This window comes from Lynx rufus, unplaced genomic scaffold, assembly GCF_022079265.1.
Source record: "Lynx rufus isolate CCGP_SWC_20201006 ecotype Redwood Valley unplaced genomic scaffold, mLynRuf1.p SCAF_25, whole genome shotgun sequence".
In the NCBI taxonomy this organism is placed as follows: domain Eukaryota; kingdom Metazoa; phylum Chordata; class Mammalia; order Carnivora; family Felidae; genus Lynx; species Lynx rufus.
The window spans coordinates 17,799,731-17,815,990 of NW_025814840.1; the positions used below are offsets into that span (position 1 = coordinate 17,799,731).

Genomic DNA, 16,260 nt, shown 5'->3' on the forward strand with positions numbered 1-16,260 from the left:
TGGGTTCGCTTTAACACGGTGGCAAGTCCCGGGAGTGTTTGAATTCAGCAGGGGACTGTAGCGACCTGGTTTATATTCTTTTAACGATTTTTCCTGTTGCTGTGAATCCTTTGGGCAGAGACCGTTTTTGCCTTCTAGGCCAGGGGTGGTGGCTGCCTGGGTCAGAGCAATGGGTGGCTGATCACACACTCCAGCAGCAGGACGCGCGGGTGGGCGGGACGCGGGGCGCCGGCAGCAGAGGAACCCGTGGTGGTTTTGGTGTCTGGGGGGGGGCTGGCGGGGAGGAGCAAAACGGGAGAGGACAGTGAGGCATCTGGAGTTTCGGCCTGGACATGTGTGTTGTAAGATGCTCTGGTTCAAGTGGAAATGACAAATTGATGAGGCCCCCGGGTTCAGGCCGCCTCCGGTACCCGGCTCGCCCGCAGTCCGCTCCCCCTGCCCAGCACACCTGTATGGAAACGGAGCACGGCGCCGTGCGTAGAGGTGAGGGAGCCAGGAGGGGAAGCCGTGTGGCCACCCCTCAGGTCCCCCCGGTGCTCACTGGCTTCAGGAACAGCCCCAGGCCCTCCCCCCACACCACCTGTAGTGATTCCCCCTAAAGCGGGAGCACGATCCGCGGTGCTCACAGCCCTTCTCGCCTCAATGCGGGGAGTCCGGGCCCTGCCCCCCAGTGCCTGCAGCCAGCCTTCTCTCTTGCACAGTCCGCTAAACTCAGGGCCTTTGCGGGAGATGTTCTCAGTGCCTGAGATCTCCTGTAACCTCCCGGCCGCCACCCCTTTGCAGCCACCGGTCTCAAGAGCAGTCTCATGCGGCTCGTCCATTCCCCCCCGCCCCCACTCCCAGGATCTGGACTCGAGGTCCCTCTTTGAGCACTGGCCTCCCCCGAGCCTGACATCACTGGTCACTTGTCTGCTGTCTGCTCCTGTCCCTACACCGAGAACTTCCTGGGGAGAGAGCACTGGGTCTTACTCCTCTCTTCCTAGGATCAATACGACACCCGTGAGTGTTCTCGGAATAAGTGGTTTCTGCTAACTGCCCTTGCGTTACAGTCCACCCCCTGAACAGGACATCTGCTTTTGTAGATGTCGCTCCTGGAAAGAGGGGGTCGGTTTCTACCTTGGGGTGGTGGTTCGGGGTGGGGGGGAATCTCTTCAGGGAATCTGAGCATCACTGGACCATGCTTAATGCTACCCTGGGCCCGTGGGCCTGCTGTGGCATCCTGGGATTGAGGGAGCAGGTGATCCCCGGGGGGCTGAAGGAACCAGGTGGTCGATGGTTGAAGCAAGCCCTGAAGAGTGACTTGGTGACATGGTGGGGCGGGGAGGTGGGGAGAGCACCGGCCTCCCCCGGCCAGGAGATGACTGTATGAGTTTATAGCCTGGTCATGCGTCATCAACACGCAGAGCCCTGTCTCCTTTCGGCAGACCCGAAGGTAAACGCGGGCACTACAGGTCCTTCCTACCACCCTGCCCCCACCCCCACCCCCACCCCCACTTCCATGCCGCCTTTGCGGTTTTTTTCCCTTCAGAATTCCTTCTGGCTGTGCATTGTAACCCTACGTGGCCCACCATGAAATGTGTGCGTGCCAGAGGTAGAGGGAGCTCGGGGGGGTTTGAGGACCATGCACCTGGCTTAAGCCGTGTGTATGCACCGTGTGCAGGACAGCCACATCCCTTCTTGTCCACTCGCGAGAGCAGAAGTGGCGCGTTAATAATTACAGCAGCAGCAGGTGCTCTCAGACTGGTGCTGGGCCAGGTGGGAAGACGGTCGCCCCAACGATAAGGCGCTTACAAGTGAGTGACCTTGGGCTGGATCCCTATACTTCTGAGCTTCTGTTTCCTTCCCTGCAAAAGGGGACGAGGCTTCACGAGGATGTTGTAAGGATCACGTGGGGCAACAGCCGGAAAAGCTCCTGTGAATGAATCAAATGTAAGAGAGTCTTGTCTTGGCTGGGGGTGCTGCCCACCCCCAGAGCCATATTATTAAATAGCCCTATTATAAGGTTGGCGATATGGGTTGAATCTACTGAATAGCATCTTCTCCCTCCCTCCTTCCCTCCATCCCTTCCCAGGGACTGGCCTGTGCCAACACTTTCCAACACGAAGAATCAGAACAGCTGAGACAGGCAGTGGAGGGTGCTTGTAAATCCAAACTAAACAGATAAGAGGGAGCCAGCTACTTCCGCGTTTCTTCATTAAACAGTTGGCCAGGGCAGAGTTTGCTGGGAGGATTCATTGCGAAATAGCCCGGGAGGCGAAATTGCTTTAAAGATAACTTTTGGAAGAGAAAATTTCATTCTGCTCACTCAGCATGATGTAGCAATTGAAATGCTGGTTTTTCTCCTCTTTGAGAGCTACCCCTGAATAATTTATGGCTTCACCCACCGGAGGGTGAAAAGCTTCGCTGAAATAAGATGATTTCCACTAAAGAGTGGGTGTGGGGCTGTAGGCCGCAGGCCGCTCTTACTCACCGGGGCCCCCGCTGTCTCCTGGCCTCGCTGTCCCTGCAGCCAGGGCCACCTGCTCCGAGAGCAGTTAGGTGCCAGTGGCACCAGGACCGCCTCGTGCCCTTCCAGTAACTGGTTGGTGACAGTGAGCATGGTGGTCACTTCACTCTCCGGGCTTCAGGGTTTTTTTCTCCAACATGAGAGCAATCGAGCATTCCAGAGCCCAGAGCCCAGGGCAGTGGATTTCTGCTGATAACATCTCAGTAAAGGTCTCTAGGTTTTCACAACAGCCTTGCGAAGCAGGTGTTCCGCTTTCCTCGTGGGAAAGAGGGAATTTATCCAAGACTGTGCATTTAGCTAGATGTAAATTCAGGGTTTCACCTCCCCACTTTATCCGATCTGAAACCTAGGCGGTTGGGTGTACATTGTCCTATTTTGCTGCGAAAAAAACGTGTTTTTCAGAGATTGCCTAAATCAGTAGTAGAGAAAGGTTTAGGGGGGTGGTTAAAATTCTGAAGAGCGTGCCCAGCTTTGATTAGAAATTGCAAAGCTGGTCTCCTCAGGGGGCACTTGGCTGGCTCCGTCGGTCGGTGGACTCGGGGTCTCCGGTCGTGAGTTCAAGCCCCAAAGGTGGGTGTAGAGATTACTTAAAAAAATTTTTTTTTTAAATAAAAAAAGCTTGTCTCCTACAAACCTGTACATCCTGTTAGCCTGACTTAAGACACTGGGATTGAAAGCCGTATCTCTTATGGGTGGATGTGTGTGTATGTAGTTCAGAGCGCTGTCCCTGCATTAGCCAAAACTGTGAGATTTTTTTTTTTAATTTTTTCTTTTTAATGTTTATTTATTTTTGAGAGAGACAGAGACAGAGTGCGAGTGGGTTGGGGCAGAGAGAGAAGGAGGCACAGAATCTGAAGCAGGCTCCAGGCTATGAGCTGTCAGCACAGAGCCTGACGCCGGGCTCGAACTCAGGAGCTGTGAGATCATGACCTGAGAGGAAGTTGGACGCTCAACCGACTGAGCCACCCAGGCGCCCCAAAACTGTGAGCTCTTAATTACATTGGTGAAATTATCTGAACAAGCCCCTTCAGATGTATTCACCGATAAATTCCAAACTGCCACGTGGAGAGCACCAGGAAATAAACATTGCAGCCTCTCCAGGGTGGAAATTTTCAGGCCCCGAGGGGTGAAAGCATTCTTACTTACAGAAGTCAATTTACAAGAAAGCGAAAGGCAGAAAGCCACGGCGGAGCTCCTGTGTTAAGTTCAGTGTGCCCTTGCGTGGGTCTTTTCCCACGGCTCGCGCGTCCCTTTCTCTGAATTTGCTGGACAGGGAAGAACGCGGGGCCTGGGGTGCGCGGTGGAGGGAGGACCTGCAGGTGCGGGGCCCGGGCGGCAGGGGGCGCGTGTGCCGCTGTCCAGGGAAGGGGACCGAAGTTCATGGCGGGGAGGGGGGGAGGGGCTCAGGCCAGCCAGCTGCGCTGGGCGGGGGCGGGGGCAGGGTGCACGCTGCGGTGGTGGTTGCGGCAATGAACCCCCGGCCTGCCTTCGTTTTAGGTCCAACCCGAAAGATGCCCCCCAGCGCCAGTGCCATAGACTTCTTCCAGCTCTTTGTCCCCGACAACGTGCTCAAGAACATGGTGGTGCAGACGAACATGTACGCCAAGAAGTTCCAGGAGCGCTTCGGCAGCGACGGCGCCTGGGCCGAGGTGACGCTGACGGAGATGAAGGCGTTCCTGGGCTACATGATCTCCACCAGCATCTCCCACTGCGAGTCGGTCCTCAGCATCTGGAGCGGCGGCTTCTACAGCAACAGGAGCCTCGCCCTGGTCATGAGCCAGGCCCGCTTCGAGAAGATCCTCAAGTACTTCCACGTGGTGGCCTTCCGCTCCAGCCAGACCACGCACGGCCTGTACAAGGTCCAGCCCTTCCTCGACTCCCTGCAGAACGGCTTCGACTCTGCCTTCAGGCCTTCCCAAACCCAGGTGAGATCGGCCGCGGGGGTGCCCCGGGACCGCCCCCTGCCCCCCGTCCTGCCTTCTCCCGCCCTCCTCGGAGTGCAGGGGAGCGATGGACTCACGGCCCCATGCCACAGAGACCTCAGAGAGCGGGGTTCTGCCGCTGCCTGCCTCCCTCCCCGTAATGGCGCTTTCTTTCCAAATTGCATGTTTTCCAGGCTCGGACGTTTCTTATATATATATTTTTAAGTTTATTTCTTTTGAGAGAAAGAAAGCACGAGTTGGAGAGGGGGCAGAGAGAGGGAGAGAGAGAATCCCAAGCAGGCTCCACACTGTCAGCACAGGGCCCAGCGCAGGGCTTGAACCCGCAAACCGTGAGATCATGGCCTGAGCGGAAGTCGGATGTTTTTAACAACTGAGCCACCTGGGCGCCCCAGTATTCTTAGATTAAGAAGAACCTCTGATGGGTCACTTTCCCGTGTTCTCTGAGTAGGGATGTACTCCTGGGTTGGTGGTGGAAAGGGCTGAAGCCTCGTAGGTGGCAGAGGAAAGGAGGCCAGGAGGCCGGATCTCAGTCGCCCTGCAGGTAACCCGGAGTCCCTCAGGTGGGGGGCGGGGGGTCCACCTGGCACACTGTCACCAGCGGGGCCTCTGGACCAGGGTTCCATAGAGCCCCAGGTCTGTTAGGGCCCCCTGACACCACCCCAACTTCCCTAACTTCTGGTTCTAGAAGGCTCTGTGTGCCCTCAGCTCCTGAGCGGCTGCCTTCTGGTGTCGACCTGTGGCCAGTACACTTGGCTGTGGTGAGATAGGCGTTCTGGAATCGTCCTCCAAACTGCTCTGCTGGCCTCGCAAACTGAGGAGGCAGCTCATTCCCGAGCTGCCTCTAACCAAAACTTTAGGACGTGTTCGGCCCACGTGAGCCCAGTTCCTTTTGGCCTGTGCAGTGTGGAAACCAAAGTTGACGTCATTTTTATTTATGCGTTTGAGTAGCCATGCATCTACCCACTCTTCCTCGTGCGTTTCCTCCAAGGGCCTTCTTCATAAACCTCAAATTCTTTTCGATGTTCTCTCTTTCCCTATCTCTGTATCTTGCCTTTTTCTCTGCGCGGCTGAAAATCACAGGGTTTTTGTGGGGGAAGATCTCACTCTATTTCAGGTCTGTGGGAGCCTTAAAACAATTTCTGGAAGCGTTCCCCCTGCTGTGCTGTGAATGTGCTGGGCTCGTTATGATTTCCAGGTGTTTGTGATGCTCTTTCTGACGCCGAGAAAGCTCTTCCCTCTTCTCTCTGCCTTAGCAGACTTACCGAGTCTCCTGGGCCCAGTGCAGGGCCTACCCCCCCCCCCCCCCACTATTTATAGGGCAGCCGAGTGCCAGTCTTTCTTGTCCCCAGTTGTGTCTCTGACCTTCTAAACAGGAGGTGGGATCCTTTGGGGACGCTGGCCCTGCCCTCAACATGCCCTGCAGGACCAAATACAGGGCCGGGCACGTTCGTTTTTGCTGCGCTAAATATTCGCTTGGTTGAAAATGAACCAAACTGGGGCCCTTCCGGCTGGATGCAAGGGGTAAAATACAGTATTCAGACCATCCTTGGGGCCAGACATTCGAAGAGCCCCCGGAGGAAGCTGTGGGCTGAATATCTCTCAAGAACCAAACAGCCGGCTGCTTGGATGATTGCTATTTAACAGCTGCGAGATAAGGTTGCCGAAGATCCTTCTAGTCCCGGGACCAGGCCAGCCTTAGCCAGGGTTATATTCATGCGTGTTGTGTGCTGCTGTGAACCGGCCTCGTGCTGTCTGCCTTCTGAAACTGCAGGATCGGATACCCTGAGACCTGTGCCCGGGGCGGTCACCATGTGCGCGTGTGTCTCTGGAGCCCGGGGTGGCTTGGGGCACGCTGTGGTGCCCGCTAGCCAATTCTGAGATTATAGGCCTGTCCCTTCCCGGCCAATTCTGAGATTATAGGCCTGCCCCTTTCCAGCCAATTCTGAGATTATAGGCCTGTCCCTTCCCGGCCAATTCTGAGATTATAGGCCTGCCCCTTCCCAGCCAATTCTGAGATTATAGGCCTGTCCCTTCCCGGCCCAGGCATGGGTGCCCTGAGGGGGCCTGGCACCTTCCCGAGCCAGCAGTGGCTAGACAGCAACCCGCGCGGGCAGCTCGGCCTTCCTCCCTTGCATGGTTCAGGTGCACAGCCAGGAGACCAGGACCACTGAGAGCCTGGGGACAACGTTCGCTTTATTCTTGCCCCCACGTCTGTTCTTTGTTTCCGGGTTGGCGAGGCCGAGAGAAAGAAGAGAGTCCCAAGATAAGTCTTCCTTTGGGGAAGGGCTCCTTGGTCGTGTTGGAGGGTTTTTTCCCTCTCTCCTTTTTTCCTTTTTTTTTTTTTTTTTTAACATATCCTTTGTATTTGATTTTCATGTTTACCTTTGTGTTTGTGAGGTTGTGTCTTCGTTTTGCTACGATCTTGGTATCTAGTGCCTTTTGTGTTGGTCAGGATCCCAGCAGGAAACGAGTCCTGTGTTCTAGAAGGGCAGTTGAGGACGACCGGATGCGGGGGACTGTGGATGGCGTGTGGTCAGGGTGCAGGGACGTGACAGGACCGGTAGCAGCAGTGGGAAACTGGTATCAGCCGCGGGCCAAGGAGAGGGTGTGGGCCTCGGAGCCCAGAGGTGAGGGCACGGGCAGGCAGGGGGCCTCCTCCTTCTCTCGCTCAGGCCTCCAGGTTGGCCAAACAGACCCAACGCCGGGAACAGAGGCCTGGATGGTGTGTGGTTTATAAGAGGGGTGGAAAGGCGTAGGAGGGGTGGAAAGTGGGTCTTGGGGGCAAACAGAACACCCAGTACACTCCTCCCAAAGGACAGGAACCCGAGGCAGAGGGAACGTCCCAGGGCCCTCAGATCCGTTTTCCCGTTGGCTGATAATCAGATGGCATTTTCCTCTCCTTCTGCCTTCTCCTGACTGTGGGCACCGTTGAGCCAGCTCTGTGTCCGTAGGCACGAGAGGGTCAGGCGAGGGGATGAAATCATGAACTGCAGCGTGTGATTGATTTTGAACATGATTAGGTCTTCCTGTTAGCTGGGGGCTCCTACAAGTCCTTGTACCCCCTTCCTTTGCAGAGAAGCAGCTGGACCCTGCGTGCCTTGGAAAGCGCTGGCCTTGCTGTGTGGGGCGGGACCTTCCGTCCCACGGGCCTGCCGGGGTGAGGGGCGTCTTCCCCTGACCTCCAGCATCGGCCACAGTATGCTTGGCTCCCACACTGCTTCTCTTCTCAGCAATGCATCTGCCTCCTGGAGAGGCTTCCTGTCCTCCCTGACTGAAGAATCTACAATTTCTTTCTTTTTTAAAAACTTTTATTTAAGTCCCCCTTAGTTAACATCTAGCGTAATAATGGTTTCAGGAGTAGAATTTAGCGATTCATCCCTTACATATAGCACCCGGTGCACATCCCAGCAAGTGCCCTCCCTAATGCCCATCCCCCATTTGCCCTCCCCCCCCCCCCGCCCCCTGCCCCCTGCCAGCCTGCCAGCAGCCCTCAGTTTGTTCTCTGTATCTCATGGTTTGTCTCCCTCTCGGTTTTTATCTTATTTTTCCTTCCATTTCCTATGTCCGTCTGTTTGTTTCTTAAATTCCACATATGAGCAAAATCATACGGTTATTTGTCTTTCTCTGACTGACTTATCTCACTTAGCACAATACACTCCGCTTCCATCCACGTTGCTGCAAATGGCAGGCTTTCATTCTTTCTCATCGCCGAGTAATACTCCACTGTATATATTCACCACATTCTTCATTCATCCGTCGATGGACATCTGGGCTCTTTCCATACTTTGGCTATTGTCGATAGCGCAGCTGTAAACATTGGGGTGAGTGCATGCGCCCCTTTGAATCAGCAGTCTTGTACCCTTTGCATAAATACCTAGTCGTGCAATCGCTGGGTCATAGGGTAGCTCTATTTTTAGTTTTTGGAGGGACCTCCACGCTGTTTTCCAGAGTGGCCGCCCCAGCTTGCATCGCCACCGACAGTGCAAAAGAGATCCTCTTTCTCCGCATCCTCGCCAACATCTGTGGTGGCCTGAGTTGTTCATGACAGGTGTCAGGTGGTATCTCACTGAGGTTCAGATTTGCATTTCCCTGGTGATGAGTGATGCTGAGCATCTTTCCATGTGTCTGTTAGCCATCTGGATGTCCGAAGACTCTAGAAACTGTAAAGGTGTCCTGGTTTTCCAGCTTTTCTGCTCCGTGAAAAGGCCCTGCTTGGGCTCTGGAACGTTCATTTGGATAGAAGGTGATGGCACAGTGAGTTTGGCCATCTGGCACCCCAGAGCCTCAGGGCCCCTCTGAAGGGTCTACACTCTGCCTGCTGAGGGCGGTCGGAACAGTTCTGCAGCACGTGTGGGTCGTTCTGCTCCTGGCTGCCAAGCGTCCCTTCTACATCCTGCTCCCTCACACGTGCTCTACCCCCGACACGCACCCTCTGCCCCGCCATCTCTGGAGCCTTTCCCTTCCAGCAAATTGCGACCCTCCAGGATGAGTTGAAGCTTTCGCAGAGCCTTCAGAAAGCTGACGGCTCTCAGTCTACCGGTAACCCACGCAGCCACAAGTCGCACGCACGTCTGTCCGCACGCGTGCGTATACCCGAGTGCCAAACAGAGAGATGCTTCATGTCCTCAAAAGTGGGGACAGGTTCCGTAGGAGGATATTTTCAGGGAGGGATTATACAAGTAAATAAATGGATGCTTTGCCTTTCCTCTCCCCTAACTGACTGCCACGCCCCCAAATGAGCTTGTCATGCACAGAAGGGGACTCGGGAAGTACATTTGGGGAGCGGAGAGATGCTGGCCGGTGGATGGGCAGCCCGGCGGAGAGAGAAGTGGTTTTCCGGCATGGGTAGTTTTCACGCAGAGGTTGCTTTGGTGAGGCATGCCATGAAATATCAACGCGCCCCTGAGTTTAGGTAAATGCACACGGACTAGAGGTACGCTGGCTTTCTGAAGACGAGGGAGAGAGGGCAGTTTTCTGTACTGTGGCTTCAGAGGGGGTGAGTAGGACACGCTTCTCCAGTAGGCCTGATGGAGCAGGGAATACGCAGGCAGCGAAAGGACTCCTTTCTGCCCTTTTCCCCATTCCCCCTCTGCTCAAATGGAGCACCACAGTGGTGGGGGGGGGGTGTCCATTTTGCTACAGTGGCTCCAAATGGGGTTTTGAATATTTTATGAGCCCACAGAGTCAGCAAGGCGTGAGGGCCTGTGGCCGGCAGCCACACGTGCCGGCACCCTCCCGTTCATAAGCGTAAGACGGGCAGGGCCAGGCGTCACGTCCACATGCGTCCGACAACAGAAAAACTGAAGGGGGCCACACTGAACCCTTCCAGTCTGTTGCTGTTTTAAATGGAATTCCAGGTAGCACTGATGGGAGGTTGAGAGGATAGCGTCCAAATCGCAGTTGCTAAGTATTGTCCTCCAGTCTGCCCTTATTCAGACCGTGTTCTGACGTCACCTGGGAACTTGTCGGCAACGCAGAAACTCTGGCCCTGCCCCAAACCCACTAAATCAGAATTTACCCGCCGGTAGGATCCCGGGTAACTAGTTTGTTCACTAAAGGTCCCAAAGCACCGGTGGAGAACGAGTTGGTACACTTTTTCTGCCAATGGCCAGACAGTCGGTACGTTAGACTGTGCGAGCCATACGGTCCCCGATGCATCTTGTCGGTTTGGCGTTGGAGTCCAGGAGCAGCCGTTGACAATATGTGAGTGAGTGACCATGGCGGGTCCCAATAAAACCTTAGTTACAACAGGTGGTGGGCCAGACTCCAGTGTAGTTTACTGGCCCCTCATCTAGGGCACTGGGGAGGGTTCTTGGAATCCCGTCGCTTCCCACAGTCTTCATTTCGATGAAATTCAGCCACACCCCCCAATTCACAGTTGAGCTTGACCTTGGACTTCGGGGAGACGTGTAGCAGATTCCTAAATTGAGCCAAAAGTCTCCTCCCAAAAGCTTTAGCTTTGAAGGACGCAAAACTTTGAGCACTCCTTGGAGTCCGTTTTTGTTATCCCATTTCTTTCTACCTTAGAGTCTTGTCATTGAACACATCGTAATAAGCATGTCATAAAGAAATAGAAATAGGTGAGATAAGTGTGAACATCGCCTCGGGAATCCCGCGTCTGGAAGGACGTGACGATGTGGAGGAGAGCCAGAGTCTGGGTGTCGGCCACAAGGCCACAGGCGTCAGATTCACGTCAGGGGCGGATTTTAAAGAGAGATTGTTCGGCCCGGGATACGAGGAGGTTGTGGGCCAACATGAGCACGGTCTGGAATACCTGCAGAAATAGTGTGTGTTTTCCTTTGTTTCTCACAGGGACAGATAGCATGTAGGTAAATTTTGAGTCCGTGAGGGAAAGAACTTTTTAGCGGTTGGGGCTGCCCAGCAGGGGAGAGGTGTTTCCTGAAGACAGGTGGGCATGTCTAGCTGAGGTCCGGGCCCCTGCTGGAGATCCCTCCCCCAAGTGAGAGTTTGCCCTGGGGACCTTCGGCCACTAATAATAATAATTATTAGTATTATTGTAATAAGATGATTATAAATGTATTTAACATATATAAGTATAGAGATTAAATGTGTATCTTATAAATATATAAAATAAAAATTAAGTTACTTTTTATTTTTTTTTATTTTTATTTAAGAAAAAAAGTTTTTTGGGGGGCACCTAGGTGGCTCAGTGGGTTAAGTGTCCCACTTCAGCCCAGGTCTTGATCTGACAGTTCGTGGGTTTGAGCCCCGCGTCGGGCTCTGTGCTGACAGCTCGGAGCCCGGAGCCTGCTTCGGATTCCCTGTCTCCCTCTCTCTCTGCCCCTCCCCCCACTCACGCTCTGTCTCTGTCTCTCTCTCTCAAAAATAAGATTAAAAAATTTTTTTTTGCGTTGTTTTTTTTTTTAATGTTTATGTATTTTTGAGAGAGAGAGAGGGAGACACAGAATCCGAAGCAGGCTCCAGGCTCCGAGCTGTCAGCACAGAACCCGGTGCGGGGCTCGAACTCACGGCCTGTGAGATCATGACCTGAGCTGAACGCAGACACTTAACCGACTGAGCCACCCAGGCGCCCCTTCAGTTACTTTTTCAAATTTCCATTTACTAAATACCTACTATATGTCAGGGCCTGTGCTAAGTGCCTTGCCTACGGCTTCTTACTTAGTTCTCCCCAAATCGCTGGCGTAAATATTGAAACTGCTACCCTTTTATAGATGAGGAGACCCAGGATCAGAAAGGAAACGTGACTTAGCCAAGGTCAAAGGCAGAGACTAGGATTGAGCCCAAATCTGATGACCCCCCCTCGAGCTCAGCTTCTCTGCTCCCTCGTTCCTGGCAGGTGCTACACGAACCCCTGATTGACGAGGACCCCGTGTTCATCGCCACGTGCACAGAGCGGGAACTGCGAAAGAGGAAAAAGCGGAAATTCAGCCTCTGGGTCAGGCAGTGTTCTTCCACCGGCTTCATCATCCAGGTGAGCCTGGGCTGGGCCCAGGGAGGCCAAGGGAAGACGGTTCTCGCAGTGACGGATGAGCCGGCTCACTCCCCCTCCTCGTGGGCCTTCCCCAGAAGCTCCGGCGGGGCTGCTCCCCCCTCACTGGGGCGGCCGGCACCTCCCTGCCTGCCCTTCCTGTCCTGTCCGGCCCTTCTGGTTCAGTTAACAGCAGCAAACACTGATCAAGGCTCGGGCCCTGACAGCGTCGGCCAGAGACTTCACCGAAAGAGTGGGGCACACGAGGTGACCGCCGTCTCTCTCGGGAACCCACCGTGTGGTGGTCCCGGAAGCCCCCTCCCGCCCCCGACCTGCCCGGTGTCTGTCCTACTGCCCTGTATTGAGGAAGCCTTCTTCACAGGCCACCAACAGCCAGCTGCTTAAATTACGCTTGGTCAGGAGCGCGGGCGGCCCTTCGAGCCGGCATTGCCACCTGCTCCCTGGCTCTGCCGTGGTCCAGGCAGGTGCTGACACGGGTTTCAGAAGCGGTGGCCGAGCTCCGCTACAGGGGAGGTGTGAGGTGTTCGCCTGCCGGGATCGGCCAGGGTGCGGACTGCACAAAAGGAGGAGGTGGGGGCCGGCGAACACCGGACGTGGCAGCCGAGGGACAGATCCCGGCTCCGGCTGGTTTCTCCGGCCGCGCTGTTCGGGATACCTTCTCCCAGCTGTCAGGCCCGCCGGCCCTGCGGTCACGGCTGACCCCGCCTCGCTGCCCCTGCCTGGCTGCGGCCCCAGGCCCCAGGCACGGGGGTCTTGCCCTCCCTTCTCCCCCTGAGCCACTGGAGGATTCGTGGGAAGTTTCAGTTGAGCATCCCTTTGTCCCAGCAGGGAAAGTGCCTGCGCTTCAGGCCAACATATCTGCTCAGAAGGACCATCCTGGTCTCCCTGCGGGCTCGGGGGACCGAGCTCAGCCTGCGGGCTCAGCCTGGGGCTGGGATCTCCAGCTGGACCCCAGACCCGAGTGGGCTTGAGCACAGGCTTCGGGCAGTTGCCAGAATGGACCTGTCCCACAGCAGGATTTACTCTGGATGTGCAGCCTGGGCCCTCTGTCCCTGCACAGCCTCTGGTGGCCCGTACCACCTCAGTAGTGTCCTTTGCAGTGAGGCTCCCTGGGGACAGGGGAGGGAGGTTCACTCTGTGCACCCCCTCCTCGGGAACATTCAGTTCTTTGAATAGATACTTCCTGAGAACCTGTTACCTGCAGCACTGGGCCCAGCACTGGGACGTGGAGGCCCAGTCCTGCCTTCTCAGAGACCTGGCACATTCGGCACTGTGTCTCCAAGCTCATCACGCTCCCCCTGGGCAGCTTGGCCCCAGTCTCCAGCCGCTGGGTCTGTGGAGCCCCAGTTACAGCCGAGTGATCAAGACACTGTGCTTCGTAATCCTCGGCCCCACTGCCGTCTGTCTGCATTCCAGGCGGAAGCGGCACTTTCTGGCACTTTCCGGCACTTGTACGGCTCCCAGGGCGGTCTGTCGTCAGCTCTGCAGGGTGCGAGGTGCCGGGGTGGGGGGGGGGGGGTGCCCGCTCTACCTCACTCCCTTCCTGACTCCGGCCTTTCTGGTTTTACCCCCTGACATCAGCAGGGCTCAGAGGTCGTGATGATTCATTTTATGTGTCCGTTTGGCCAGGCCACAGTACGGAGATTTGTGGCCCAACAGTATTCTTGATGTTTCTGTGAAGGTGTGTTTTGGATGAGATTAACAGATGGGTAGACTCTTGAGTAAAGTAGAGAACTCTCTGTAAGGGGTGGGCCTCATCTAATCAGTCAAAGGCCTTAACGCGGGGCGGGGGGGGGGGGGAGGGGGGACCTGACCTACATTAAAGAAAAGGGAAATCTGCCAGAAAAGTGCCTTTGGATTTGACCTGCAACTTTTTCCTGGGTCTTCTGGCTCACCAACCTGTTCTACTGGACTTACCGTGCCTCTCTAATCATGTGAGTCAATTCCTTAAAGTAAATACCCATCTCTCTTAATGGAGAGAAGTGATACACACACACACACACACACACACACACACACACACACACCCCTACCTCCAACTGGTTCTACTGCCGAGGGTTTTCCTGCAGTCCCCCTGGCGTAGAGGTGAACGTTCTAGTCGGAGAGACAGACGCATTAAAACCACTCGTAAATACAGTGTGACAGGTGCAGCATTAGAAATGTGCGTACAACGTTTTGGGGGCCACGGCAGGGCACCTGGGGGCCAGGAAAGGCTCCCCGAGGCGGACAGAGCAGGGCGTGTGATGTGGCCGCGCAGAAGGCAGCGGGTAGAAGGGCTGGGGCGGGAGCCACTGTCACTCACCGCAGGCCTGGCCCTGAGGGACGCCCGCTGAGCCTAATACGACACTCTGAGCAGTACACGGGGGAAGGCCCAAGCTCCCAGACAGTAAGTCGTTTGCCCCAAGACCCAAGGCTGAGAGGCTGTGGAGCAGAAACTAGAACCAGGGGGCTGGAGGTCCCCCTGCCCTGTGGCCTGTCTGGAGCCCGCGTCCTGCTCCCCAGGGCCCTCTGAGGAAGGGAGGAAGAGGGAACAGCCCGGCGCGGGGCGTTCTCTTCCCTCACATACGGGTGTCTAAATGGAAAGGATTTCCGTGACTCCCCTTCCCAGCACCCGTTTCATCTCTGCAGCGGACACCCGTCGAGGCTAAGGGAGGCCCGTTTTCTCCCTCGCGAGCCCGCGCCCCGGCACGTACTCCAGTCTCGTGGAGGATCTGGAAGCTTTTCGACTCCAGGTTTCAAGAGCAGTGGAAGGAGCAGGCAGGGATCGTTTATAAAGCGAGATCCCGAAAATCCTGACACATAGCTGCCCCCGGGGTCCCAGACACGTCGCAACCACATGAGACCGCAGCGAATGCCTTCTTTTTTCGGTACAGCCACCGCTGTTTCCAGGTTAGAGGCTTATGGGGCGCTCCAGGGTGTATACTCTGTGTCCCGTGTCGCGGGCCGGCCAAGAACTGTCCCCAGCCCCAACACGCCCTCTAGCCGAGGCCGTTTGCAGAGGGTCTCTAAGAAAGGGCTCCAGCCAAGGGGACGGGCCCCACTTACCCTTCGTGTGCACCCTCCCTGTGAGCGGGGGAGACTGAGGAGATTCATACAGACGATGAGACTTCCAGTTTCAGGGGACAGTCAGTCCTGTCATTGAGAGGTTGGAATTCCTCAGTCTGAGACATTAAGTTAGCTCCTCTTGGAAGCCTTGTGGCCTTTCTGTGGGGTCAGAAGGCGACTGTCCGTGCAGAGTGTTGTTCTGTCTACTCCGTCAGAAGGATTGGGAATCCAACGGGGAAAAAACTGGCCAACACTTCAGTTAATGTTATATTGACCCGTGAGATTCTTTGAGGAAAGCAAGGGTCTACTAATTAAAAAAACAAAAAAACAAAAAACGGTAGGGGCGCCTGGGTGGCTCAGTCGGCTGAGCATCCGACTTCGGCTCAGGTCATGATCTCACAGTTCGTGAGTTCGAGCCCCACGTCGGGCTCTGTGCTGACAGCTTGGAGCCTGGAGCCTGTTTTGGATTCTGTGTCTCTCTCTCTGCTCCTGCCCTGCTCATGCTCTGTCTCTCAAAATAAATAAATAAACATTTAAAAAAATTAAAAAAAATGGTATAGTCAAAAAGAGCAGATTTCTCTTGTTTGATTGTGTCGATCTAGCCACCTGCCTCTGTGGTGTGAGACCTGGGGTTCCCCGTAAGGATGTTGGCAGGCAGGAGAGCCCCAAGAAGGGGGCGGCAGGGCACCAAATGCCTGCCGAGTGTGCTGTCCGTGAGCTTTAAGGGACACAGGGATGCTCTGCCCAAAGTGGAGAGGCCAGACAGTCCCCAAGGGGTTGAGTGACTGCCGTGCTGAGCAGGGACATAGCCGTTCTAAATGACAAGCCGCCGTCTCCTGCTGAGTGAACTAACGTTCACTGGAGGTGGACGGGCTTCAGAAGCCAGAATTCAAGATAGAATCTCCCAGATGAAAGGACCCCTGGTTCCCACCCCCTGTATGTCTCTAAACGTGTCCAGGCAGCGCCCCGATGCGCATCGGTGAGGGGTACTCCGAAGGAGGTCCTCTACCCTGTGTTGTTGGACCAGCTGATCTGAAAGTGTCTCTCCTCCCTTCAGCCCGATGTGTGGATTCACGACGATGGCCACCTCAGGGCTTCCGGAAAGGGTACTTTGCTTCGGTGCCAGGCTCTCTGCCCAGGCCCTTTACCGGCTTTACTCGCTTTCTCTTCACCACAACCTTACGACACAGGCAGTGTTCCTGCCCCTTCCACGGTGAGGAACTGAGGCACAGGGAGGGAAGCTACCTCGCCCAAGGGGTCAGCCATAGAGCGCTAGACCTGGGATTAAACCTGGC

General features: G+C 55.4%; 1 protein-coding gene across 1 annotated transcript in view; it reads left to right on the forward strand.

Moving 5' to 3' along the window:
- PGBD5 (piggyBac transposable element derived 5) overlaps positions 1 to 16,260 on the forward strand; it is a 106,221-nt gene that overhangs the window by 71,050 nt on the left and 18,911 nt on the right. Inside the window, exons 2-3 of the mRNA XM_047088672.1 lie at positions 4,004 to 4,431; positions 11,768 to 11,902. Of these exons, the coding sequence (XP_046944628.1) occupies positions 4,004 to 4,431; positions 11,768 to 11,902 (563 nt within the window). The remainder of the gene's footprint in view (positions 1 to 4,003; positions 4,432 to 11,767; positions 11,903 to 16,260) is intronic.